This window comes from Equus asinus, unplaced genomic scaffold (assembly GCF_041296235.1).
Source record: "Equus asinus isolate D_3611 breed Donkey unplaced genomic scaffold, EquAss-T2T_v2 contig_2, whole genome shotgun sequence".
NCBI lineage: Eukaryota > Metazoa > Chordata > Mammalia > Perissodactyla > Equidae > Equus > Equus asinus.
Genome location: NW_027224849.1, coordinates 971,569 through 998,934, shown reverse-complemented (window position 1 = coordinate 998,934; position 27,366 = coordinate 971,569). Strand labels below are relative to the sequence as shown.

General features: G+C 52.2%; 1 protein-coding gene across 1 annotated transcript in view; it reads right to left on the bottom strand.

Moving 5' to 3' along the window:
- LOC139043325 (serine/threonine-protein phosphatase 2A regulatory subunit B'' subunit beta-like) overlaps positions 1-25,497 on the bottom strand; it is a 55,810-nt gene extending 30,313 nt beyond the window's left edge. The window contains exons 1-2 of the mRNA XM_070503555.1: positions 24,940-25,497; positions 11,373-11,555 (exon numbers count right to left, since the gene is read on the bottom strand). Coding sequence (XP_070359656.1) covers positions 11,373-11,555; positions 24,940-25,287 — 531 coding nt within the window. The 5' untranslated portion in view covers positions 25,288-25,497. The remainder of the gene's footprint in view (positions 1-11,372; positions 11,556-24,939) is intronic.
- Positions 25,498-27,366: the final 1,869 nt, after the last annotated feature.

Genomic DNA, 27,366 nt, shown 5'->3' with positions numbered 1-27,366 from the left:
AAGAACATTCAGAGAACGACAACAAGAGCTCTTTGAAGTTAAAAACTATATGAGCAGAAATGTAAGATTCACTAGAAAGATGGAATATGAAGCTGAGATCTCCCATAAATTAGAGCAAAAAAGAGAGAGATAAAAGAGGAGAGACTAGATAAGAATATTAAGGGGGCCAGTCTAGGAAGTATAATATCCAAATAACAGGGATTCCAGAAAAAGAGAACAGAAAAAATAGTGGAGAGGAAATGATCAATGAAATAGTTTGACATTTTCCTGGAACTGGAGGACCTGAATTCCAGATTGAAGGAGCCCATTGAGTGCCTAGCACTGTATGTCAGTGTAGACACACACCAATGCACAATGAAATATAATTGTACAACTCTTGGGATGAGGAGAAACATCTAGAAACTTCCAGAGAGCAAAAACAAGTTTCATACAAAAGGTCAAAAATCAGAATATCCCTAGATTTCTCAACAGCGACATCGAAAGCTGGGAGAACAAGGCCCTCGAACTTCTCGGGGAAAATAACACTCAGCCTGGTGTTGTATACCCAGCCAGTCACGCTTGAGTGTGGAAAGGCATGTTTCAGACACACACAGTCTGAAATTTTACCTCCCAGGCACCCTTTCTCAGGAAACTGAGAACGGCCCTCACAAAAATGAGGGAGTAAGCCAAGAAAGGGGAAGGAGCTGGGACAGATCCCCAAAAAGTCTAAGGGAATTGTGGCTGAGGTGAGTAAAGAGGGTGAGCAGCAGGCTTAGGAAGCAGCTGTTCAGACTGGAGCAGGAGGCTGGGGCTCGGCGAGATACTGTCTCTGAGGCTGAACGGAACAGAATACCCGAGTGGTTTGCTTTTCTAGTTGTATTAAGAGGGAATTTATACATACTGTGCAGACTTTAGAGGCAAATTGATGATAGATACATTAAAAAACTAAGCAAACAAAAAGCAAAGCAATGATGAAGTCTAGAGAAAAATGTGAAGAAACACAATATTCTGGTAATTATATGGCGCAGAAGTGAATAGTGTTTATGGAGTCACTTTATGACCAGTTGACATAATAATGAGTTGGTTCACTAGCATCCTTCAATGGTGACCAATTAATTTTGTCTTTCTTAGTATCATAATTATTTTATGGATTTAAAAGTATTTGTGTTGGCATCTTTTACAGTCATTATCTTTAGTGATGCTCATTTCCCAGTTTTGGCCAGTGGGAGCCTCTTCAAGTTGGCTCCTGGGGCTTTTATTTATTTTAAAGAGCTATACTGAGGATAAACAATCTACATATGATAAAATCTGCCCATTCTAAGTGTAAAAGTCAATGATGTTTAGTAAATTTACAGAGTTGTGCAACCGTCGCTGCAATCCAAACTTAGAACGTTTTCCTCACCGCAGAAAGATGCCTCTTGCCTGTTTTCAGTCAGTTCCCATTGCCACTCCCAGTCCCAAGCAACCACGAGTCTCCTTACTGTCTCTGTAGATTTGCTTTTTCTGAACGTTTCATTCTAAGAATCACCCAATATGTGGTCTTTTGTATGTGGCTTCTTTCCCTCGGCGTGGTGTCTCTGGGGTTCCTCCATGTTGCAGCACATGCCTGTACTTTGTTCCTTTCATGGCTGAGTAGCGGTTCATGGAGACATCAGTCTGTATCGTCCAGTTGATGGACATTTCCACTATTTGACGATTACGAATAATCTATGAATATTCACTTACAAATCTTCATGTGGGCATGTTTTCTTTCACTTGGGTAGATATGGCTGGATCATGTGGTAAATTTCTGTTTAACTATTTAAGAAACTGCCAAACTGCTTTCCAAATTGATTACACCCTTTCACGTGCCCGCCAGCAGTGTGTGAGAGCTCCTGTTGCTCCGCATCCTCACCAGTGCTTGCTCCTGTCTCTCTTAGTATTGGCCATCCTGTGGGGTGTGAACTGTCATATTGTAGATTTGATTTGCATTTCCCTAATGAGTAATGATGATCAGCATCTTTTCATGTGCTTATTATTAGACATTTGTATGTCGTCTTCGGTGAAATATCTATTCAAATCTTTTTGCCCATTTTTAATTGGGTCTGTCTTTTTATTATTGAGTTGTAAGTGTTCTTTGTATATTCTGGATACAAGTCCTTTATCAGAAATATTTGCAAATATTTCCTCCCAGTTTGTGGCTTGTTCTTTAATTTTCTTAATGGTATCTTTTGGAACACAGCTGTTTTTAATTTTGATGAAGTTCAGTTTATCAATTTTTTTAATGTTGTGATTTTGGCATTATTTCCAAGAACTCTTTTTGCCTAACCATAGGTCACAAAGATTTTATCTTATGTTTACTTCTAAAAGCTTTATCTCTTTCACTTAGGTCTGTGAACATTTGGAGTTCATTTTTTAAAAAAATTAAGTTGTGATTAATTATTTTTTGCTAGGAAAGATTTGCCCTGAGCAAATCTGTTGCCAGTCTTCCTCTCTTTTTTTTCCTCCCCAAAGCCCTGGTATATAATTGTGTATTCTAGTTGTAAGTCCTACTAGTTCTTCTGTGTGAGCTGCCACCACAGCATGGCTACTGCTAGACAAGTCATGTGGTTCCACACCCAGGAACTGAACTTGGGCTGTCAAAGCACAGCATACTGAACTTTGACCACTAGGTTATCAGGGCTGGCTCTGGAGTTCATTTTTGTGTATGGTGTAGGAAAGAGCCCAAATTCATATTTTTTCTTGCAGATATCCACTTTTCTCAGTCCTGTTTGTTGGAAAAAACTATCTTTTCCTCACTGAATTGCATTGGCACTTTTGTTGAAAATCAATTGGTCATAAGTGTAATCCTGAGTCTTTTTGACATTTAAATTTTTTTGAGAAAGGGAGATTGAGAGTACCTATTTGTATAAATGCAAATAGAGTACCTATTTGTATAAACAGAGACTCAAAGCATATTTACCCAACTGTTGACAGTGGTTACCACTTTGAGGAGATTGGAAATACCAGAAGGATGGGATCATACATTCCCATCCTGCTAGTATGTATATTATTTGAATCCTTTAAAATGAGATTGTGCCAGGGTCAGCCCAGTGGTATAGTGGTTAAATTTGGCACACTCCACTTCATTGCCCCAGGGTTTGCGGGTTCTGATCCCAGGCATGGACCTACACCACTCATCAAGCCATGTTGTGGTGGTGACCCACGTACAAAATAGAGGAAGACTGGCACAGATGTTAGCTCAGGGCCAGTCTTCCTCAAGCGAAAAAAGAAGAGGATTGGTAACAGATGTTAGGGCCGATCTTCCTCACCAAAACAATAAAAATGAAAATAAAATGAGATTATGTCAAGAGAAAGAGAAGGCAAGCTACAGACTAGGGGAAACTTTTGCAAAAGACCTATCTGATAAAGGACTGTTTTCTAAAATATACAAAGAACTCTTAAAACTCAACAATGATAAAACAAGCAACCTGATTTAAAAATGGACAAAAGAACTGAACAGACAGACACTTGATCAAAGAAGACAGATGGATGGCAAGTAAGTGTATGAAAAGATAAGATGCTCAACATCATATGCCCTTAGAGAATTGCCAGTTAAAAGTAAAATGAGACACTAGTACACACTTATTAGAATGGCAAAGATCCAAACCGCTGACAGCACCGGATGTTGGTGAGGATGTGGAGCAACAGGAGCACTCATTCATAGCTGGTGGGGGTGCAAAATGGTGCAGCCACTTTGGAAGACAGTTTGGCAGTTTCTTACAAAACTAAACAGAGTCTTACCATACGATGCTGCAGTCACGCTCCTTGGTGTTTGCCCAAATGAGCTGAAAACCTGTGTCCAGACAAACATGTGCACAGATGTTTATAGCAGCATTGTTCATAATTGCCAAGACTTGGAAGCAATGGATATGCTCCTCAGTAGGAGAAGGGATAAATAAACTGTAAAAAAAAAACAAAAAAACAAAAAAAAAACGGAGAGATTGTGTTCACACTGTATAATTTAGGATATCTCTCCTACCATTTTAGTCATCAAAATAGTTTGGGAGTTATTCACATATGACATCCTTTATGTAGATTTTTAACATAAAATAACAATGAACAATTTTACCATAAGAATTCATTTGAATACAAAATTGACAATGACAGTCTAATTTTATGTCACCAGTCCAAGTCGTTGTCAATTTGTTTGAAGCTTTTGGGCATTAATTTGTAAATTTAATATGGTTAGCATTAATCTGATAAACTTGTGCTTCATTTATTAACAGATACAGGATCTACGCCAGAAATTCAACAATCTGACCATACTTGAGGAGTGTGGATGGGAGAAAGCCAGCAATACGAGCAAAGATGTGTTTCAGGTAAATTTGTGGATTTCTAATATAGACTTTTACTTTAATGAATTTAAGCTTTAGAAACATTTAGCTTCAGGTTTTTCATTTCACAAAACGTGTCATCTATTACAATGTCCTGATTGTCTTGAAGAGTGAGGAAAGGTCAACACAAAATTCAGGATGGTTATTTCTGGCGGGGGAGGTGGGGCTGAGATTGGATTTGGTCCTCCTGAGAGCTTCTGAGTTGCTAAGTAACGGTATGTACCAGTGTGTTTTATTCTTTAAACTGTACCTATACATTGTTTTGCAGTAATAATAGCAGTAGTACATAATTTATATAATGTGCCAACTATGCTTCCCAGGCCCTCACACACATTGACTCAGTTAATCCTCACAACAGTCCTGTGAGGTGGGTGCCGTTATCCCCGGGTGGGGAATCTGAGGCCAGGAAGACTCGAGCACGTGCCCAGGGTGGAGCTGGGTTTCTCATTCCAGAACCCATGTTCTTAACCCACAGGTTATGCCATCTCTGCTTTCTATACTCTTGTGCGTGATATATTTCAAAATGAAAGAACTTTTTAAGTAGAAAAGAGGAACAATGACTCTTAGACTCTCTCTCTTCTTCCCAAATTTTATCATGTAAAATTTCCTATTTTCTCTGTAAAATTGGCTTTGTTGACATGATAGATTCCATTCTTATCTATTTGTACTAATTTTTTTCCCAAAATATTTTAACTCCAAGCTTTTGGTTCAGAATTGCTACTTCTCAAGCCAGCTTGGAGCCCTGCCACTTTTTCTTTTAGATTTTAGAAAAATGCCTCTGGTTGTAAAATCAGGTTTCTAAACTGGTACTTTATTATGCTGTGTAATCCAAATAAAAACTCTGTTTTGAATTCTGTCTTAGGAGTTTAAGATGTTAGAGTATTAAAGGATTATTGTAGGATTGTTTTACTAATGAAGTCTCCTTATTTTACTAATGAAGTAATGTCTTAGTAAGACGTTAGTAATGTCTTACTAATGACAAAGGCCCTGAGGACAGTGACGAGATTGATTGAATGAATTTCAAGTCTGTTAAACAGGAAGGATGCTGGGACATTTGGACCTGCCGTGCGCATTTCTTATCGGGTGCTTAGTCCTGGGGACATAACACCATCAGTGACGCAGATAACGGCTGTGTCAAGACAGCATTATGTCGGAGCCTTGTAATTCTGCCCCTTACCACCAGTGTTTCTCTCCTACATTATTTTATAGGCCACCGTTAAGACTACTGAACAGTTAAAATCAAACTAATCTTTTATCTATACTTTGGAACCATTCCCCCAGATCTCTTATTCATTGACCTCTCATCCCATCAGTTAGCCTTGTTCTCTCTTTTCCATCAGTTTTTAGACATGTTGAAGGGTCCTATCTTTGTTTACATTAAACGACAACCACAACTAACTCCTTGAGGGCAGGAACTTTGTCCTTTACCTTTGACCCCCAGCATGTTTAGCACATACTAGGAACTTGATAAGCATAAGATGGATGTGTGAAATATTTTAGGCATGCTTTATTCATTTTTCTTATAAGATGGTAATGAGTTGCTTTAGTAAATGTCATAATTTCTCTTTGTAGGAAAAAGTTGTCTCGGGTATAGCGAGTGAACCAAAACATGATGATGCTGGGATCGCAGATGGGGGTCGCCTCGCTGCTGTGAAGAAGGCAATGAGAGAGAGGATGCAGCCGGGAGAGCGTGCTGAGGCCGTGGGCTCTGCGGTGCCAAAGGAAGTTGATCATAAAGCGTTTGACACTGGATCTTTTAGAATTGAAAGTCCCGTTAAATCATTCTCAGGTTAGTTTTTCTGTTGAGACTACTTAAGAAACGTACTTGGGTTGGATGGGAGCTTGTACAGGAGGTGAAAAAGTTTTCACAGGAAGCAATATAAGCTGTCTGTGATTTCTGGAAAATAGACCACATCCTCACCACCAAACACTTGCAGATTTTGTTTGATGGATGGGATTAGATTACCTGAAGTGACATATCTCCTAAAGTTGCTTTTCTGTGTTTTCTAAGTGACTTCACTTCCATTATTAGCCCCTAACCCCACGGTCCTGGGAGGAAGGTCCCAGGTCCCAAGAGGGAAGGGCGATGAGCATGAGGAGTGAGGTGATTTCCTTCAGGTTGGTGCCAGGCTGGATGAGAATTTCAGCAGGAAAGGAAGCTTAGGCACCAAACCATCACACTTCTCTGGCTGTTCTTAAAAAATGACGCTTAGGGAAGGTGGGTTTGGTTTTATTTTCATTTGTATCAAAACTTTTGCCCAGATCTTTTTGAAACACAACAGGCCAATCCACAGACAGAAAGGGGACTCATGGTTGCCAGGGGCTGGGCGTGGGGAATGGGGAGTGACTGCTACAGAACCCGGGATTCCCTTGTAGGGGGATGTGAATGTTCGGGAACCAGACAGTGGTAATGGTTGTGCAACACTGTCTATGAAATAAAGGCCCCTGAATTGTACATCTTAAAATGGTTAAAATGCTGGTGGAACTTTATGTGAATTTTACCACCATAAAAAGAATGAAAGTATCTGCAGTATGATTTAGTTTATGTACAATTCTAGAAATCCCTAATCAATAGTGACCACAGGGAGCCTGGGGCTGGGGGCGGGAGGGATGAGAATGAAGCAGAGTTTAGGGGCCAGTGGAGACGCTCATCATGCTGACTGTGCTGACGGCTTGACAGGCCCACTGGAGCTCACCAAACTGTCCACAGCAGACACCCACTGCTTCTCGCCCAGCAACCGTGCCCGGAGAAAGCCGCCAAAGAAGTAGAAAAGCTACACAGGTTTCAGCTCGTGGGGTCACTTTCATGCTCCCACACGAACATGCCAAGCGAGGACCACCTCGCCAATGGGGAGTGATCGCCACCCATAATGTTCAGAGAGAACACACCCAAGCATAGAACAGCGTGCTACTTCTCATCCAAGAAAGGGAAGAAATTAAATATGTGTGTACATACACAGATGTATATTTGTAGGTATTTGCTCATATTAAAAAATAAAGGATAAGCCAAATTTATGAAAACTGTTACTTATGGGGGAGGAAGAGAGCAGAGTTGAACAGACAGGGGTAGACTCTGGACTTATGGGAATATATCTGGTTTGTGAGTTTTGACCTTGGAACCATGTACGTTTTTACATACTTATAAAACAAAATTTAAAAACATACTTTAAAAAGGCGATCTCTAACAGAAGAGAAGGGGACACTTCCGATCTTCCTCTTGGACCAGTGTTACCCTAATACCAAAACCAGACACAGGAATCACAGGAAAACTGCCAGCCAGTATCTCTTCTGGATACGGACACAAAAACCATCCACAGAATACCAGCCAGTGAAATCCAGCCACGCAGAAAAAGGACCACACACGATGGCCAAGTGGGATTTGCTCCAGAACGCAAGGTTGGTTTAACATTGGAAAAACCAACTCACGTAATGCACCTCATCCATAGAATAAAGAACCAAACCACACGGGCCTCTCAACAGACACAGGAAAAACATCCGACCAAGCTAACATCTTTTCTTGATAAAAACGCTGACCAAACCAGGAATGGAAAGGAAGGTCCCCAACCCGATAAAGGGTATCTGTGAAAACCCACGCTCACAGCATGCTTAGCGGTGAAGGACTGGATGCTTTTCCCAAGGGCAGGATCAAGAACCTCCACTCTCGGACATCAACACCACACCACGCTACAGGTTCTTCCCAGAGCAGTCGGGCGCGACGAGGAAATAACAGATCCACACCGGGAAGGAAGAAGCGAAACTATTTCTAGCCGCAGGTAACATGATCATGTACACACAAAATCCTAAGGAATACGCTAAAACACTATTAGAACGAATAAATGAGTTCAGAGGACTGCAGGATACAAGATCAGTACACAGGAATTAATTGCATTTTTATACACTTGCAATGAACAAGCTGAAAATAAAATTCAGAGAAGCATTCCAGTTATAATAGCATCAAAAAGAATAAAATGCTTCAGAACAAATTTAACAGAAGATGTGCAAAACTTATACTTGAAAACTACAAAACATCTTCGAAAGAAACTAAGACCTAAGTGAGTGGAAGACATCCTATGTACACGGATGAGAAGACAGTAGTAAGACGGCCATACTCCCCACACCGATCTACAGAGTCAACGCGAGCCCAGCAGAACCCCAGCTGGCGTCTCTGCAGAAACTGACAAGCTGACCCTAAAATCCATAAGGAGTTGCAAGGGTCCACGGAGAGCCAAAACAAGCTTGAGAAGGGACTCACACGTCCCATTTCAAAACCGACTACAAAGCAGCAGTAATCAAGACAGGGTGGAACTGGCATAAAGACACAAGGACAGGTCAAGGGCTAGAATCAGAATCCAGTACTAAACCCTCATATTTATGGGGAACTGATTTTCAACAAGGGGGCCAGGGCCGCTGGACGGGGAAAGAATGGTCTCTTCAGCCTTGGTGCTGAGACAACTGGATTTCCAGACGTAAAAAATGGAGTTTGACCGCTGCATCACTATATTCAAAAATTAACTCAAAATGGATCAAAGACCTAGACGTAAAGGCCGAAACTAGAAACTCTCAGGAAAAAACAAAAGCAAATCTTCATGACCTTGCATCTGGCAATGATTTCTTGGATATGACGGCAAAAGTACGGGCAACAAATGAAAAAACAGATAAAGTGAACTTTATCAAACAAACAAAAACTTTTTGGCATCATGGAAGACTATCAAAAACTGAAAAAAGGGGTCAGCCTGGTGGTACAGTAGTTAAGTTTGCACACTCTGCTTCAGTGGCCCAGTGTTGGTGGGTTCAGATCCTGGGCACAGACTTACACACCGCTCAACAAGCCATGCTGTTGCAGCAGCCCACATCCAAAATAGAGGAAGACTGGCACAGATGTTAGCTCAGGTCCAGTCTTCCTCAGCAAAAAAGAAAAGGTTAAAAAAGACTCAGGTCAATTCTCAGTTTTTCAGGTGCTGAGTACATATAATTAAAAAAAAGAAAAAACAACTCAGAGAATGGGAAAAAATGCACACCAAGTATTGGATAAGGGACTTGAATCTAGAATATATAAAGAACTCTTACAATTGGACAATAAAGTGACAATCCAGTTAAAGAACGGGCACAGGATCTAAACAAACATTTCTACAAAGAAGATGCACAAATAGCCAATAAGCAGATGAAAAGCTGCTCAACATGACAGTCTTCAGGGAAATGCGAGTCAAAACCACCAGGAGACACTTCGTGCCCCCTAGGACACGCTGTCTACAATCAGCAAGACACAAGTGCTGGCGAGGGTGTGAGAGATCGGAACCCTCCTACGCTGCCGGTGGGAATGCAAAATGGGGCAGCTGCTTTGGGAAATGGTCTTGTGGCTCCTCAAAGCGTTAAACATGGTGTCGCCATGTGTCCCAGCAATTCCACTCCTAGGTGTGTATATCTGAGAGAACCCTACACCTGCACACCAAGACTCGCACACGCGTGTTCCAGCAGCCCTGTGCACCACAGCCCAAAGGTGGGCCAACCCAGACGTCCATCAGTTGATGAATGGATAAATGCACAACGGGACGCTGAAAGGACGTGCCACTGACACACGCCCCAATACAGACGAACCTTGAAAACACAGGCTCGCTTGTATTTTTGCTTTATTTTGCAATAAAGCACTTCCTTTATTGCTCCTCGCTTTACCGCGCTTTGCTTTATTGCGTTTTTCACCAGATGCTCCACCAGCAAAGAGAAGATGACTTGCTGAAGGCTCAGGTGCTGGTTAGCATTTTTTAGCAATATGGTATTTTTTAATTAGGGTATGCACTTTTCTTTAGTCATAATGCTATCACCCACTTAGACTACAGCATAGCATAAACCTAACTTTTATCTGCACTCGGAAACCAAACAATTCGTGTGACTTGCTTTATGGTGACATTCACTTTGTTGTGGGGGCCTGGAGCCGAGCCCCCAGTGTCGCCCGGGTCTGGCTGTGTGCTGAGGGAAAGAAGGCAGACACAAAAAGCCACACATGGTATGGATCTGTTTACATAAGATGTCCAGGATACTCGAACCTACAGAGACAGGAAGTGGATTAGTTGGGGGTGGGGGAGGGGGGATGACAGCTAAAGGGTACAGGGTTTCTTTTAGGGGGTGACAAAAATGTCCTCCAGTTGACTACGATGATGGCTGCACAACTCCGGGCATACACTGCATTGTGCTGAGTTGTACGTTTTAAATGGGTGAACTGTGGTCCGAGAGTTATATCTCAATAAAGCAGTTCCAACAAGAAAAGAGGACAAGCCCTAAAAACTGCAAGCAAAAGGAAGCACGTGAACCATTCAGCAGGTGGAACAGAACCTGCTCACAACACACATGGACGGAGGGTCAGCATCCAGAATAGGAAGAGACATTCCAGAGGGGAGGGTGGGGATGAAGAAAGAGAGAGAAAGCACCCCGGAAGCACAGGGGCAAAGGGGAAGCACAAGCACCCCAATGCGGCCTGAAGGCGGAGCTCAGGAGCACAGCCCAAGGCAGCCCGATCCATGGGGGAGCGGGACGCGTCAACGCCAGCACCCAGGAGGGGCCGTGCCAGCCGCCGGCTACACGGGAGCCTTCCCACGCGGCTGAGGCGATGTGGGAAACCACGATTGTGCTCGTCTACGTGTGTCTACACATGTCAACATGGATGGCCTGGAGACATGCCACCGAATTTCAAAACCAAATGGTGAGACAATGCACGGGGGATCATGTGTTAGGCTAAGTTCAAAATCGACATGTTGCTGCGCATGGACTGTGGGTCCACTAGCACCCACCCTACACAGGGAGAGACACGGGGCAGGAGGGCGGAGAGGAAGGCCCAGGCTGGACCTCAGGGGATCAGTTGCTTAAAAAATGCAAAGGTGAACGCTGCTCCATCTGGGAGGGCAACAACGCACAGGCATGTCTGTCTTCAATATTTGGCACAACCGTTAATACAGAGTCTCCACTGTGTTTCAGATCCTGAAAACAGAACACAAGCACCAACCCGTGAACGTGGTGCTGCCCAGAGGCAGCACGCAGGGCACCCACCTTGGCCACCTTGCCCATGTCCTCCATGGTGGCTCTCTCGTGCGGAAACTGGGCGAAGGTCCGCTCAATCTTGGCGATGACGGCATCGACGTCCACTGTCCCCTGCGGACGGCCTCGGGGGAAGTAGAAGGTGGGGATGCTCTGGCTGCTGGCTGGTGGCAGGGGCTCCTCCTTTGTCTGGACCTGAGAAATGAGACAGGTGGTGAGGACTTGGGAACAGGAAACATCGTCCTCACATGAACCCGTAACAGACAGGGGCGGCACCGTTCTCAAAGTGAGCGCACGGGGCCACGGAACCCCAATGTGCACAGAACGCCAGACAATCCTGGGGGCCAACTCCAGCCATGAGGCCACCCGCATCCGAAAGGTCACACACCACAAGAGAGCGTCACATACCACTGATCCACACTGCTGAGCCTCCCCCAGCCCTGCCTCAGTGTGACCCCGCAACAGTGACAGCTGACGGCCCAGGCTGCCAGGGAGGCTGGCACAGGTCCTTGTGGGGAGCCTGCCCCGCAGTCCTCCTGGGGTCAGGGTCCTCCAGGCGGGCCGTCAATGGCGCTCGCTCACAGCCAGGACAGGTGTGGCCTCTCTTTGGGGCCCACACCTGCAGTCGCTGGTTCCCACGTGTGCCTCCCGGAGAATGGGACGTACGTCTGTCACCTGACCTGGGATGGCCCTCCGGGAAAGGATCTGGCCCTGCAGCCTCTTTCTCGCCAGAAGGCAGAACGGCAGCTGAGCCACCCCAAGTGAAGCCAGCACCTTCAGCAGCAACTACTTCGGAGAAGTTTGACCTCCTGACATGCTTTCCAAGACACAGTGGTGTCGGGACGTGCCCTCGGGGATTCAGGGAGCTGACCTGCTGTGGGGCTGTCGTTACAGGCGGAAGGGGGGACTCTGTATATAAAACACGGTTGTTTAAAATGCCCCCAAGCAGAAAGAGCTGTTCAGTGGACCCGGTTAAGGAATGACTGCCGAAAGTTGGCCCCAGGCCGGGTCTGCAGCACCGAGGGGGGAGAGGCTCTGAATCTCCTCTGAGGCCGAGCCCATGAGGCTCGCTGTTCCCACTACGGTGGGCACGGTCGCCCAGCAGGACTCAGCAGCATCTCCCTGCTGACTCAGGAGAGGCCTTCTGGGGCCAGAAACAGCTCCTGGGAGCCGGGTCGTAGACGGCCGCCGAGGACCAGGCACCCGGTCGGCCTCGACGGGCAGTGACGGGGAGGCACAGTCTGGCCCATGGACGCATCTCCGGTCTACACCCTACATTCTCTAGGGCTGGGGACACGAGGCCACAGTCTCAGGAGGCAGGAACAGCCCAGCGTCCTACTGGGGAAGGACTGGACTGAGCAGCAAAAACCCAATGCCTGAGGCCACGGGGGCTGATGGGGCCGGGAGTGGGCAGATGGTCAGGAGAGTGCACTGTGAGGGTCCCCAACTCAACAAGGTCTGGGGAACCCAATGCACACGGGACACCACGGGACCACATAGGACCTGCAGACCCTGAGCGTGCAGGAGACACACACACAACACAGCAGGCCGAGGAAACACCACAGAGGGTTCAGGGCCGGCCCAGTGACCGGGCACAGCGTGGTTCTTACCCAGAGGAATGGCACCGCCAGCAGGCCCGAACGCCCAGGTGGGGGGTCCCCTCCATGCGCCACGGGGCACTCACATGTCAGCCACCCTCCCCAAGGCCGAGTGACAGAGCACAGCTCATGCAGCCACCGCCTCATGCCACAGGGACCAGGGGCTGGAACACCAGACACCAACAGCACTACCAATTTGCCACCAGGATACACAGTCAACACGGCTCCCCACTGAAACCTGCGGGTGTCCTACACATCTCGTCCTGCAACGGGGGCCTCTTCACCACCCAGCTGCAGCCTCTGGGACCGGCTAGTGTCCTCCTCAGTCCATCAGTCCATCTCAGGGACGGCCCATGTTCTCTCAGTCACGTCTCGGGATGGCCCCACGTCCCCCTCACTCATGTCTTGGGGTGGCCCCCCACGTCCCCTCAGTCACGTCTCAGGATGGCCCCACGTCCCCCTCAGTCACGTCTCAGAACGGCCCTGCATCCCCTCACTCACGTCCCGGGACGGTCCCTCGTCCCCCTCACTCACGTCTCGGGAGGGGCCCATGTCCCCCTCAGTCATGTCTCAGGGTGGCCCCGCATCCCCTCAGTCACGTCTCAGCATGGCCCCATGTCCCCTTCAGTCACATCTCGGGACGGCCTCGCGTCCCCTCAGTCATGTCCCGGGACGCCCTGTGTCACCTGTCTGTTTTCCCTCCAGCACTAGGAGGAGGAGTCACTTGTAAACGCTTTCTGTCCTGCCCCACTGACGTGACCCACAGACGACAGCAACACATCCAGAGGTGTTGCTGTCCTGAGTCTGCTGTACTGGGGGGCTATGGGGAGAGCCTGCAGACGCACGACAATGAGCCCTGTGATCACAACAGGGCAAATAAAACAGTCAGGGGTTTGACGCAGGGTCACCTCAGTGCTGAGAGCCGAGAGGCAGATGTGGACGGCACGGTGATCAGAAAGGAGAGGCTGCAAAGGGCGGCCCTGAGGCTCCGGCACCTATTGCAGGCCGGCTGTGCTGAGCGAGGTGGATCTGCCATGGACGGTGGGAAGCACGAGGACCACACTGTGGACTAAGCCTCAGAGCAGAGCAAAGGCTGGACGATGACCTCGGGCCCACCCTTCACGAGACTCGGCCCGAGTCAGCACCCAGGGACACAGGCTGATCCCCCTCCTCCCAGCCCGGGATGTCCTGTTCCACGGGGATTGGGTTACAGTGTCAGAATCACTGAGTCCTGATGTGACAGCCCTGCACAGCAGCACTGAGCCAAAACCACACCCACCGTGGCCCAGGGACAGGCGGGAGGGGAAGCCACACCCAGAGCTGCCTCCTTGGAAGGAGAGGGTTCGGTTCAACAGATCTGCTGGGGGTGCCCACGATTCGCTTTGAGGAAGATAACTTTTCCCCTCGATTTCTGGAACAAAGACTGAGGGCCATTTTTCATTTTTTTAATTTTTTGTGAGGAAGACTGTTACTGAGCTAACATCTGTCCCAATCGTCTACTACTTCATATGAAGGAGGCCGCCTCAGCGTGACTTGACGAGCGGTGCTAGGTCTGCGCCTGGGATCCGAACCCGCGAACCCCAGGCCACCGAAGCGGAGCCTGTAAACTTAACTGCTGTGCCCCCGGGGCAGGCCCCTGAGTGCCTGTTTCCTTGCCTTGTGGCGGTGGTTCCGTTTTCCCGTCTTTCTCTTTTCTTCTCTCCCGCGAGGCGGAATGAATTGCGAGCCCAATGCCCTGAGCTGTCGGCCACAGTCGCTGCCCTTGTACCTTTGTGCAATACGGTGTTGGTGTTTCCTGAGCACCGACCACATCTTCCCATGAGCCATCTCACTCAACTGCCGCGTTCAGGACGATCTGTGACTGACGTGCCACCAGCATCCTGTATTCACGGTGGGAAAACTGAGGCACAAGGAGTCTGGCGCTCCAGGCAGAGGGCAGGGCACCTACACTGTGGGGTGGCTGCCCCTGGGCTGGTTCTGGAGCCGTTGTCAACCATGTGCCTTCTCCCCAGTCCATGGCTGGGCTGACACAGACCCCTGGGCTGCTAAGTCACAGGGACGTCGTTCGCTGCTGGTCAGCGCTAGGAGGCCGCGCACCTGGTCACCTGGGAAAGGACAAGGAAGAGGGATGACAGCGCTGCTACGCCTCCATGCAGACACACTGCTCGGCCTCTCGCCTACGACCAGGTGTGATTCCTGAAAACGAGGTTGCTGTCACCGTGTCAGCCGGCTTCTGCCAGACCCGTTACACAGTTAATACTCAGGCCGGTCCTGAGAAATGGACTTTGACAAAATGGACAGAACGTGACAAAGAACTTAAATCAAATCTTCCTGCGGCTGTCAGTGCACAGCAATCCACCACGAGGCTCACCCTCGCCCCCCTGGCTGGCCCGAGCGTCCCCATGGGTGCCCTCCTCCCCCTGGATGGCCACAGGCACACTCCAGCTGGCGACGGCGTGATGCTGACTCCACCACACGAAGCCCTGAAAGCAGCGGGGTGGGCTCACTGGGGCGTCCTGGACATGTGGTGTCAGGCCCTGTGTCGCTCACGCCCACTATCTGTGCCCCCCTCCTGTGGAGACATAGGGACATTTCCTGCCCAAGGGCTGCCAAGCGACAGCTCTGGAACCTCGCTGGACACTCACGAGGAAGTCTGTCTTCATCTGCACAAGTCACGCGTGGCGACCAGACCTCCTCATGAATCCGCAGTCTACGCAGATGCGAATCCAGGCTGGGATCCGCGAGCAAGGCTTTGCCCTGGGGTCCTGGCGGCTCTGCCTGGGGAAGTAACGTGGCCTTTGTGCCCTGGTGACCTCGCGGTGACCCGGCCGCCACCACACGTGAGGGGAGGGCGGGAGGCCAGCATGCCCCTTTGTGGAGCAGCAGCAGCAGCAGCGAGTGCTCGTGGCTCCTGTCCTAGGCGTGAGGATACATGCAAGCACCTCCTGAGGGGGCTTTGGGGGCCTGGTGTCCCTGGTGCTGGTGTCTGCACACACCACAGTCCTAAAGGTGGGCGGTCCCCACCACGGGCTAGGCGCCTGTCCTGCGTTGTTTAAAGGTGAGCGAGTGCAAGAAGCTTACAAAGGCCCCAATCTGAATGGGAGCACAGGGAGGCAGCCGGCACGGCCTCAGCACCGCAAGAGTGTGGCTCGTCCACGTGCTCCTGCGGGAGGAGCTCCGGGGGCCACCACCATCTCCGACACCGCATTCCCTCCTGCCCCGTCAGCAGAGGGCGCTGTCAAACTGAGGTTCCGCCGTCTGGGGGAACTAAGACACCACACAGGCATCATGCTCCACCCCCACCGTACTCTGAACCAGGTGGAGCATCTCCTCATTTGTCTAAAAGGCAAGGACACCATCTTCCCTGCCCCTTCTCTACTCCACGCTGTGCCGTCATTTCTGTTCCTCCTCTGACCATTCCCAGGGCGGCACGTGTCTTCGGCTTTGTGAGTTTTGTCCTCCGTCCCCAGGCCCCACGTCTTTTTATTTACTTTGTGACGTCTGTCACCACACGGGAGTTTTTAGATCACGTTTGTAGTCGGCTTCATTCTCTCGTTGGTCTAACAGATGGTCCAAGGCAGCACTGGGAGCTACTTTATGACATCTGAGCACGTGCCCTGTGCTCACGAACTCAGAACGACCGGCACCACGGGGACAACGTCTGAGGTCTGTACAGTGGCCCATCGACCCTCCCATGGCCCTGCTGGGCGGGGAGGCCTCGGACAACAGGAGAGGCCAGAGGTATAGAGAAGGACATGGGGGGGCCAGTTCCAAGGAGGATGGACACCGGGCCCCCGTGATGCAGGCTCGGCCGCAGTCCGAGAGGGAGAAGCTGATGGGCCACCCGGGCAGAGGGGCCAGCCTGGGCCAAGGGCACGGGGAGCCCCAGGTCCTGTGTGGGCCTCGCAAGGGGCAGAAACCACGCGTCAGGAGCAAGTTCACCAAACCTCTGTGGGTGGAGACGCGCCAACGTGTCTTCCGAAGCTGCAAAGACTGAGCACTCTAGGAGGCAGTATTCACACTGCACGGGATGAACCACATCTGACGGTTTCTACCCGCTTCCTGAGCACATGGCGCAGAGATTCCCACGACAGCGATGGCACCGGCTCAGTCACCTGTTCCTCCTTCTCCATCCCCCACCGTCTGCTGGTCCGCTTGTCTCCAGGGGCAGGAACAGGAAGGGGATGGGGCCCAACAGCCAAATGGGCCTCCCAGTCAGGACTGGCGGGGAAGGGCCTGCTGGTCGCGATGGAGACACACACACAGACGCACACACACGCATGAGGCCTCCACGCCCAGGGCTGCCACGCGAGGGCCTGTCTCTGCCTCAGCTCGTGTGTCTGTTCCTGGGGGTGGACACACAGCTCGCTGATCTCCAGGAACCCCTCGCCTCGTGCGGCAGCCCGGGTCCTTCTGACCCTGGAACACAGCAGAGCTCCTGTCTTCCTCTGCTCCGGGCCCTGAGGCCTGGCCCCGAGGACACACGCATAGCTCCATGAGACATGACCTTCTGGACAGCAGCACAGGACGAGCAGAGTGGGACACGAGCGAGCTTACTGCCTGGGGAGCTTGACCATGGTGGAGGGAGGACGCCCACATGGGCTGCGCAGTGAGAGACGGCCCCTGTGGTCAGAGCCATGCGGACGGGGGGAATTTGGGGGGAATTTGGCAGATGGAGGGAGGGAGGAAGGGAGACAGCTACAAACTTAGGGGCAAAGACACAACCACAGGTCTTTGGTGCTCTTGACAGCGCCCTGCAGACACCCCGCATGGCCACACTGGCTGCTGCCAGCAGGAGGGCTTCCCTTGAGGGTGCCACACGTCCCTTCCACCAACACGCTGGTACAGGAGGACGGTCCCCTGGGTCAGGAGTTTGAGAACCACTGCACCACAGCTCCCTGGGGCACAGCGGGTGTGTGGAGGCGCTAATGACTGCCCCTGTCACTGCCCACCTCAGGGCCTTTGTGCCTACTGTTCCCAGGCGCCCCACAAACACTGCCTTACCTCATCTAAGACCATGATCAGATCCCACCTGCCACTAGCATGTCATCAATAGACAACACAACACCCCCCGCCTGAGCCCACTCCCACCTGCCGTCCCCTCACACCAACCATCACCCCAGGTCACAAGGTCATCCCTGACACACCACACATCCCACCCCACCTGCCGCCCCCTCATAGTAACCGTTACCCCAGGTCACAAGGTCATCCCTGACAGGACAAACATCCCACCCTACCTGCTGCCCCTTCACAGGAGCCATCACCCCAGGTCACAAGGTCATCCTACACACCACACATCCCACCTCACCTGCAGCCCCCTCATAGGAACCATCACCCCAGGTCACGAGGTCATCCCTGACAGAACACACATCCCACCCCACCTGCCGCCCCTTCACAGGAACCTCACCCCAGGTCACAAGGTCATCCCTGACAGAACACACATCCCACCCCACCTGCCGCCCCCTCATAGTAACCGTTACCCCAGGTCACGAGGTCATCCCTGACAGAACACTCATCCCACCCCACCTGCTGCCCCCTCACAGGAACCATCATCCCAGGTTACAAGGTCATCCCTGACAGAACACACATCCCACCCCATCTGCTGCCCCCTCACAGGAACCATCACCCCGGGTCACAAGGTCATCCCTGACAGAACACACATCCCACCCCATCTGCTGCCCCCTCACAGAATACATCACCGCAGGTCACAAGGTCATCCCTGACAGAACACACATCCCACCCCACCTGCCGCCCCTTCACAGGTACTGTCATCCCAGTCAGGCTCTGTAGGCTTTTCTGTCATCCCAACTAGAAGGTGCAGCTACCCTCCAGTGCCTGGCACAGAGCAGGCCCCCAGCAATATGCAGTGATGGAACGCACATCCCAAAGAGCTCCCCTGAAAGGAAAACACCTTTCGCTGTGTTCGGAAAGCTGCTACCTCAGAGAACTTGGCCACATGACTCTGTTTCCCTCTGTCCACAGTGAGTCTCTCCCAGCCTGGAACCTTCCATGTCTCTCACACTCATGGGGAAGCAAGCGTCTCCCACCAACTCACTCCCTGAGGCACAGCGCAACACTGGATGACCCAGTTCTGGTGCTGGACTTGCAGGATCGACTCAGGGAGAAGTAAATGCTAACATGTGTGCTCTTTCTGCGGCCCTGTCAAGACCCAGGTACCCGGACCAGCCCTTCTGAGGAAGGCAGCTGGAAATGCTGGGGAGAGCACTTGACAAACATCTTCCTGAGTGCCTCACGGACTGGCAAGAGAGGAAGGACTCTCAGGGCACGGACGCTGGGAAGGGGCACCCAGCGAGGCCAGGAGAGGCTGGACAGGCGCTGCCTTCAGGGAGTGCACTCAAGGGGGTGAAGTGACCGTCACCTCACAGTGTTGCAGAGCTCGGGGACAGGAGGCAACATCCAGCATCCTCGACGGAGGCTGCCCCCTGAGCGGGATCCTGGGGGCTGCCCCTGCAGCGAGAAGAATGAAGTGGAAATAAATCCCCACCAACCTCTGACCCCAGGAAGGAAAGGACAATCATAGGCCTGAAAGCTGGTGCTGCATCAAGGGGCTGCGGGCAGGGGTGGTGGCAAAGCTCCCGAGAGCTCACAGCAGACTCCCAGTCAAGTGTGCAAACCAAATGTACATCCTGTGCCTGGTCCCCAAACCCTCCAGCCGACGACGTCAGGCTGCCACAGATCAGCAGTGCCCGGAAGCAGCAAGATGTGCTGAGGTGAACCATCCTCAACTCGGGACTCAGAAAACGCCCCAAGTTCCAAGGAAAGTGAGGCGTTCATGATCAAAATGCACAAACACACATGAAAGGAAGGCACCATGAGGGAGAGCCGGCAAGCAGGGAGCAGCTGGGCTGGCGAAGACTCCGGACTCTGACGTTGTTGAGAATGAGAGCCGACACGCTTCATATATCAAGACAGGGAGAGGCTTGAAGATGCAAGAGTGAGGAGACTTAAGACAGCCCCAAATAAAACGTCCAGAAGAACAGGAAACACACTTGCTTTCTGGGTTGGAGAGCAGAGCAGCACAGCTGGGAGGGACTCGTGCCCCGGGAGGGAGGAGACGCAGGTGCTGAGCCTGCAGCTGCAGAGCTGGAGACACATCCTGAGACCCGAGGCCCAAGGAACCCCAAGCAGGAGTCCTTGGAGCGACCCACACTGCACACCGGACGACGAGACGGGACAACACCCAAGACAGCGGCAGATCCTCAGAACCTGCCACAAGGAGACGGAACGGAACAGAAAAGGGGACCGTCTCCAAAGGAGCGACCCAGGAGCCCTGCAGCCAGCTTCTCGACAGAAATGCAGGGGCCAGAGCTGGAGGAGAGCGGCTGCCCTTTCACCCAAACGCCACCTCCCGGGAGGTGTCTGCCACACAAAACCAACATGGAGACAGTTTGAGACCAAAACGGAAGAAAAGCAAAAGCGAGCCGGCCACTGTCAGCAGACGCTGGTCCAGGATGTGCGGGGGACCGTGCGTCAGGCAGAAGCCAAGTGCTCCTGACGCAGGTCGGAGATGCAGGAAAGGGGCGTATGGGGGGCAAATCTCAACACGCTGACTGTGTGAATCATCATAAGGCGGCGATTTTATTTCTTTTTAAAAACCCTCCGAAGGCAACAACAGCAGTATAAAATGAATGGGGTCATGGAATGGAAGTGTCTGAGAGTTTTGTTTTTTTTTGTTGAAGAAGATTAGCCCTGAGCATCTGCCGATCCTCCTCTTTTTGCTGAGGAAGACTGGGCCTGAGCTAACATCCGTGCCCATCTTCCTCTACTTTATATGTGGGACGCCTACCACAGCATGGCTTGCCAAGTGGTGCCATGTCTGCACCTGGGATCCGAACTGGTGAACCCCGGGCCGCTGAAGCAGAACATGCTCACTTAACTGCTGCGCCACTGGGCCAGCCCCCATCTGAGTGTTTTGAGCTGGAAGGCAAAGGTATTAATTTTTCACCTGGAAAAATCCAGTAGTGGCCATTTCTAGGATGAGCAGTCAGCTAGGAGCAAGGGAATACTCCAAAGTAGGAGAGGAAAAGAGAAAGAGGAGGCAAGAAAGGACAGGACGAAAATAAACCAAGATGGACGAACAGTCATAACACGTGGAAACAGACAAACGGCACAGTTAAAAGATGAAGATCAGAAGGAAAAAGAGAATCGTGTCTATTCACAAGAGACACACATAAGACGTAAGGGTGCAGAGGGTGAACATCTTCTCAAAAGACGGAAAAGGGTAGAGGGGCCGTGGGGTGGCTGGACTGACGTGCACACAAGAGGTGGAGGTGTGGACAGTACTAGAGAGAGACAGGGACCGCGTCAGGGCAGGCGACCAGGGGAAACGACATGCCTCAGAGCTGGCCGATGCCGGCCCCAGGAGCCCCACACGGACACGGCAGACGCTGCAGGGAAAAGCAGAGGTCCAGCCCCCAGGGAGGCCGGGCCCAGCTCCCCGGAGCGATGACGGAGCTGACCGGACAACGAGAAACAAACAGCCTGCTGCAGACACGGGAGATTTACAAGTTTAATCTCCGGGACAGAAATAGATGCGGCCCCAGCACAGCTGCAGCTCTCACATTCTTTTCCAACACACAGGACGCCGTTGGGGGCTGGCCACCTCCTGGGCCGCAAAACAGGTCTCAGCAGGTCCTGCAGGGACCGTGGGGCGCATTCCCTGACCTCCAGGGGACGCGGCCAGATGACTGGAATGAACAAAAGTGGCAAAAACACACACGTGTGTGTGTGAAAGGAGAGTCCTAAAGTACGGCTCAGGCCTCTTAAAAAATGGCAACCAGCCGACCAAGGGGCATTCGGGTCCCCAAGCCTCTTGCCTGGGCTCCCACCCGCCCCGCCCCACGCAGGCCCCCTGCAGCCCCGATCAAGGGGCACGGCCTCATGGAGAGCTACTTCTGTAGAGGGCCCCAGCCGCCTGCTCCCTGACTCGACCCCACTCCTGGGACCTCAGACTCGCCCATGGGCCTCCCAGAACACACAGTGGGGCGGAGCGGTGCCCCCACGACCAAAATCCAAGCCCTGGGATAAAGCAAAGGCATCTCTTCTCCCGCAGAAGGGTGTGGGGGAGCCCAGCAGAAATCCGTCCAGCTGTGTCTCTGGGGTCACACCTCCCAACACCAGCCTCGGACGGTCAGGTCCCAGAGGGGTCAGACGGCACGTGCTGGGACATCAGATGGGTCCCTCCGACTCCAACGGGCCAGGACAGGGCACAGGTGGCAGAATGAGAGCAGGCCAGGCAGGGACGCTGGGCCGGAGCGGCCAAGCCCAGCAGCGTCCTGGGCGGCCCCGTCTGAGACCGGATGCAGCAGCAAGGCCGGGACGGGGCCCTGGACGGGGCCAGGGAGCTCAGGGGGACAGCCTGTGGATTCCAGGTGAGCCCAGGCCCCAAAGATGCTGCACCCAACAGGAGGCCCCTGTGGGCCGCGAGCTTTCTCCTCGGCTCCCGTGGACCCTCCACACCAGCTGGCAGGAGGTGCGCCAACTAAACGCGTGAACGACACTCCACGCTGACAGATGGGAGCCAGAGGTCAAAGTTTAACACAGGGGAGCCAAAGACAACAACGGGGGAGCCAGGCCCTGCACACGGGTTCGTGCGAAGGATCTCCCTCCAGCACAGGAGGGGCCGGGCTCACTGTGGAGGCTGCTGGGCCAGCCGCGTTCACAGGAGGGAGCAGAGCTGTGTTCCCAACACTGACACAGACGGGGGAGCCCGGCTGAGCGGGGTCCCCGGCCTGGACACTGACTGTCAGCCTGGCTCTGCACCTGCCCCACAGGACGGGCTCCCAAGGGGGCGTGTGTGCGGCTCTGGAGTGGCCTGTGAGGGGAACCTGCATCCACAGCCGAGTGGACAGAGGGGCCGCTTCCAGCTGCCAGGGTCCTGGGAATGTGGATCAAAGGGGGTATTCATGACCCTTCCTGCAGGGTACTGTGACCCCACCCAGACTAGGACCCCAGACTGTGGCCCACTTGCCATCTGGGACAGGCAGAGCTGGGAGGCCACGCTGTCACCCCAGGGAGGGGAGGTCAGCTCAGAGTCCAGGACTGTCCCCAGGGGGTGGCCACACTGGGGTCTGGAATGACGCTCAGCGGGGTCTGTGTGCCCTGAAGGACCCTGCAGGGAGGCTGGACAGCGTGTCCGGGCCCACAGCAAGGTGACAGAGTGGAGGAGCAGAGGCGCCCGTCAACTGTGCCTGAGCCTGTTTGTGGAGAGTGGGCGAGGGGACCCCCGGGGTACAGGACGCTCAGGACCCCTTCCAGCGGGGCGAACCGAGCATGTCCTGGGCCTGAGAGAGCCTGCAGTGACCACCGGGAGTTGGCGCTGCTCGGCGCCCAGAAGGCCCGAGAATCCCTGGGCAGGGTGGGCGGGTGGACATGGGAGGCGGGAGCAGGGATGGCTCCACTGTGGATGGCACAGCCGTGCCCCAGGGTCCTCTGCTCCGGGCCAGGGGGGCCCACTGAGCGGGTGGCGTGGCCGTCAGGCTGAAGCACCACCTCCCTCCCTCCACCCCCAGCCTCTCCCTCTACCCCCAGCCTCTCCCAAAGATGTTTGCTGACCCCCCCCAAGGCTGTGTCCCGAATCCGCCCTCCAACATCTTGGGGTGAAAGGAGCCAGGAGAACTCTCCTTCTGCTCCTCCCACAACCCCCATGAGAAAGACCCACTGGTCCACCGCCTGCAGCCCAGGGAGCACTCACGTTACGCAATGCACATCGTCACGGCTGAGAAGCAAGGTTGAGACATGTTTTCTGTGACAAGAAACAACTTCCCATGAAATGAATTCATAAAGTTTGATTCCCAAAAAGTGATTTTCATTTGATAAGCAGCAGCCCTAAAGCAATGCAGACTTTCCTGCATGGGCTCTGTGGGGAGCCGGGCCCCCAGGCACGACCATCCTGGGCGAGGCTGGAGGGATTTCCGGGTCTCCCACACAGCCCAGTGGACCATCAGGAGAAACCCTAACTGCCCCACATCTGTTTTCCTATCGTCAAAGCAGGACCCGCGTGGGGCAGATTCCACTCCTGGGTCTCCAAATGCAGGCACTTTCCTTAAAATCTAGGGACAGACTCACACCTTCCCCAGCTGCAGACAAAACTTCAGAAGTTGGAAGACACAAGACAGGAAAAATTCCCAAGCTGTGTAAAAGCTGAGATATGATCCCAGAAAAACTCCCATTAAAATATCAGCAGAAGGCAGGTCTTTTTTTCCCCCAGATGGCCCGGTCTGATTGGATGTCATTTTTTTTGGCCACAACAGGACGTTAAGTCCTGGCCTAGAGAAAAAGTGCGGGTGTCTAACTGCAAGAGGTGAGGCGTTCAGGAGCAGGAGCCCCGGCCCCAAGCCCTGTGGCCCTGCCCCCAGCACCGGCCCAGAGCTGAGGCGAGGACAAGATATGCCACGGAGAGACCCCTCGAGTCACAGACAGACTCTGGGGATCACGGGCTGTCTGATGCTTCCAAACGACTGGGTCCCTCAAACTAACTCGTAACACGTCCAAGGTGTAGACACAGCAGGTCTTACTCCTCTGAGCACACACAACCATGGAGAGGGTGTCTACACGCCAACTACTCACTATCAGCACCGAGCCATCCACTTGCCCGGCCCATGTGTGCAGATCCCCACAGCCCAGTAAACACCATGTGGCCGAGAAGGCCAGGCGTCCCACAGGGCCGTGTCATCACGGAGATGGCCGTGACCATGGGCCAGGCTTCCCACCGGGACCACAGGGTCAGGTCCCCACCCGAGCCAGAACCTGTCCACGCGCCGGGGGCTTGCATCCTGGCCACACCGCGGCACCTGCCGCCAAAACTCCAGCAACGGGCGAGCTCTTAGGAGCTCTCCCAGCGACTTCACGCGGGACCCACGCTCCCTGCACGGGTGGGTGCGAGCAGCCCCCGCCCCCCCCACACCAGGGAGGGACTCGGGAGGGACCCGGGTGGGCCGGGGGGGTGACATGCGGCAGACCTGGACCTGCTGGAAGGCCTTGAGCCTCTTCTTGAAGCGGGAGGGCAGCATGAAGTCGCAGCCGCGGGCCAGTGAGGCCAGCTCCTGCCTCAGGCTGGGGTCCTGGCACAGCGACGGCTCGTGGAGCCGCATGTCGGCTCGCGTGGGCCGCCAGGGCCCGGGCCAGGCACCTCGCTCTGGCTCTTGCTCTCGGGGCTGGGCCTGGCTGGGGCCGCTGGGCTCGGGGCGGCAGCTGCGCCCGGCAGGACGGTTGGGGTGGCTGGGCTCAGCGCACTCCGTGCGTCGCTGGCCAGGCGCTGTGGGGGCCGGCCCAGGCGGCGCGCGTTCCACAGGCTGAGGAGGGCACATGGCTGGAGGAGGGGTGGCAGGCCACCCCTCCCGCGGGCGGGCGGGCCGGCGGCTGTGCAGGCGGGAGGGGACAGCTGGCGCGCCCTGACCGAGCAGCTCTCTGCGCGACTGCTGAGGGTGCGGGAGGCCTTGCAGGGGGCGGTGTCTGCAGGGACCCCGGCTGTGGCTCAGTGTGGACGCACAGGGCACAAACAGGTCAGCAAGGACAGCCGATCTGGGGCAGATCTGGGGCCGCCTGCCAGCGCTCGCACAGCGGGGAGGTGGCGCTCTCCCCAGAAGCAAAGCCTGCCCGCCCGCCCACGACTAAAGGGGACCTGCCACAGGCTCCTCGCGGAGGAGCGGGTTCTACGCTGAGGCCCCAGCCTGGGACCCAGATGCAGCCAAGCAGCTGTTCCCTCCCTGAAAACGCACTGGGAACAAAGGGGTCTGCCCGCCCCAGCTTCCCCTGCTCCTTAGAGGCTGAGAAAACATACTGAAGCTGCAGAGGACACCGGAAAGTTTTCTCTTCAAAAATCGGGTGAGGGGGTGAGTATTCTGGCTTCTGTAGTCTTGGTGCCGGTTCCACACGACAAAACGTAGAATGTCAGGACAGGGCAGAAAGTACCACAACATACAAGGTAACAATATGGAACGACAGTGTGGAACGTCACGACAAAGTACCAAGTAACCAGAACGTCCAAAATAACGACAGTGCACAAAGTACCAACAGGGCAGAACGTAACCACAACGCAGGATGTAGCGCTAACGCACACCATAAGGTAGGAGCCAGTCACATAAACGTCAACAGGGCAGCAGACAGCAGGTGCACTGAGGATGCGGCCAGCGGACACACGGACACCCGGCACCTCCGCCCGCTCCCGCAGGAAGGACCAAGGCTGCAGTGGGGGCCGAGTCGCCTGGGCCCACGCAACTCAACAACAAAACATCAAACAACCCAATCAAAAAATGGGCTGGAGACATGAACAGACATTTCTCCAAAGAAGATATACTGATGGCCAATAGGCACAGGAACAGATGCTTATCATCGCTGATCATCAGGGAAATGCAAATCAAAACTACACTAACATATCACCTTACACCCGTTAGAATGACAAAAATATCTAAAACTAATACTAACAAATGTTGGAGAGGTTGTGGAGAAAAAGGAACCCTCATACACTGCTGGTGGGAAGGCAAACTGGTGCAGCCACTATGGAAAACAGTATGGAGATTCCTCAAAAAATTAAAAATAGAACTACCATACAATCCAGCCATCCCACTACTGGGTATTTATCCAAAGAGCTTGAAGTCAGCAATCCCAAAAGTCCTATGCACCCCAATGTTTATTGCAGCACTATTTACAATAGCCAAGATGTGGAAGCAACCTAAGTGCCCAGCAACAGATGAATGGATAAAGAAGATGTGGTACATATATACAATGGAATACTACTCAGCTGTAAAACAGAACAAAATCATTCCATTTGCAATAACATGGATGGACCTTGAGGGAATTATGTTAAGTGAAATAAGCCAGCAAGAGAAGGATAATCTGTGTATGACCCCACTCATATGAGGAATTTAAAATTATGGACTAAGAACAGTTTAGCGGATACCAGGGGAAAGGTGGGGTGGGGGGTGGGCACAAAGGGTGAAGTGGTGCACCTACAACACGACTGACAAACATTAATGTACAACTGAAATTTCACAAGATTGTAACCTATCATTAACTCCATAAAAAAGTGTTAAATGTATATCTTTTTTTACTTATCAAATACTTAAGGGAAAAAAAGACTACCCATTGTAGGACAACTTACTCTGAAGTAGACACTCTCACATATGGACAGTGGTAATAAAAGGATTTAGAAAACAACTTGGCAATAAGCCTTTGATCTCTTGAGTAATTCTGCTTCTTTTTATCTATACAAAGAAAATAATTCTTAATAAATAACTTTACTCACAAAAGATACTGATCTATGAGTTATTTACAACAGCGAAAACACTGTAAATAATTAAAATGTATAATAATGGCTAAATAAACAGGTATGCATAAAAGTCATACAATATCATACCATCCATTAAAAATAATTCAAAAAAGTTCAA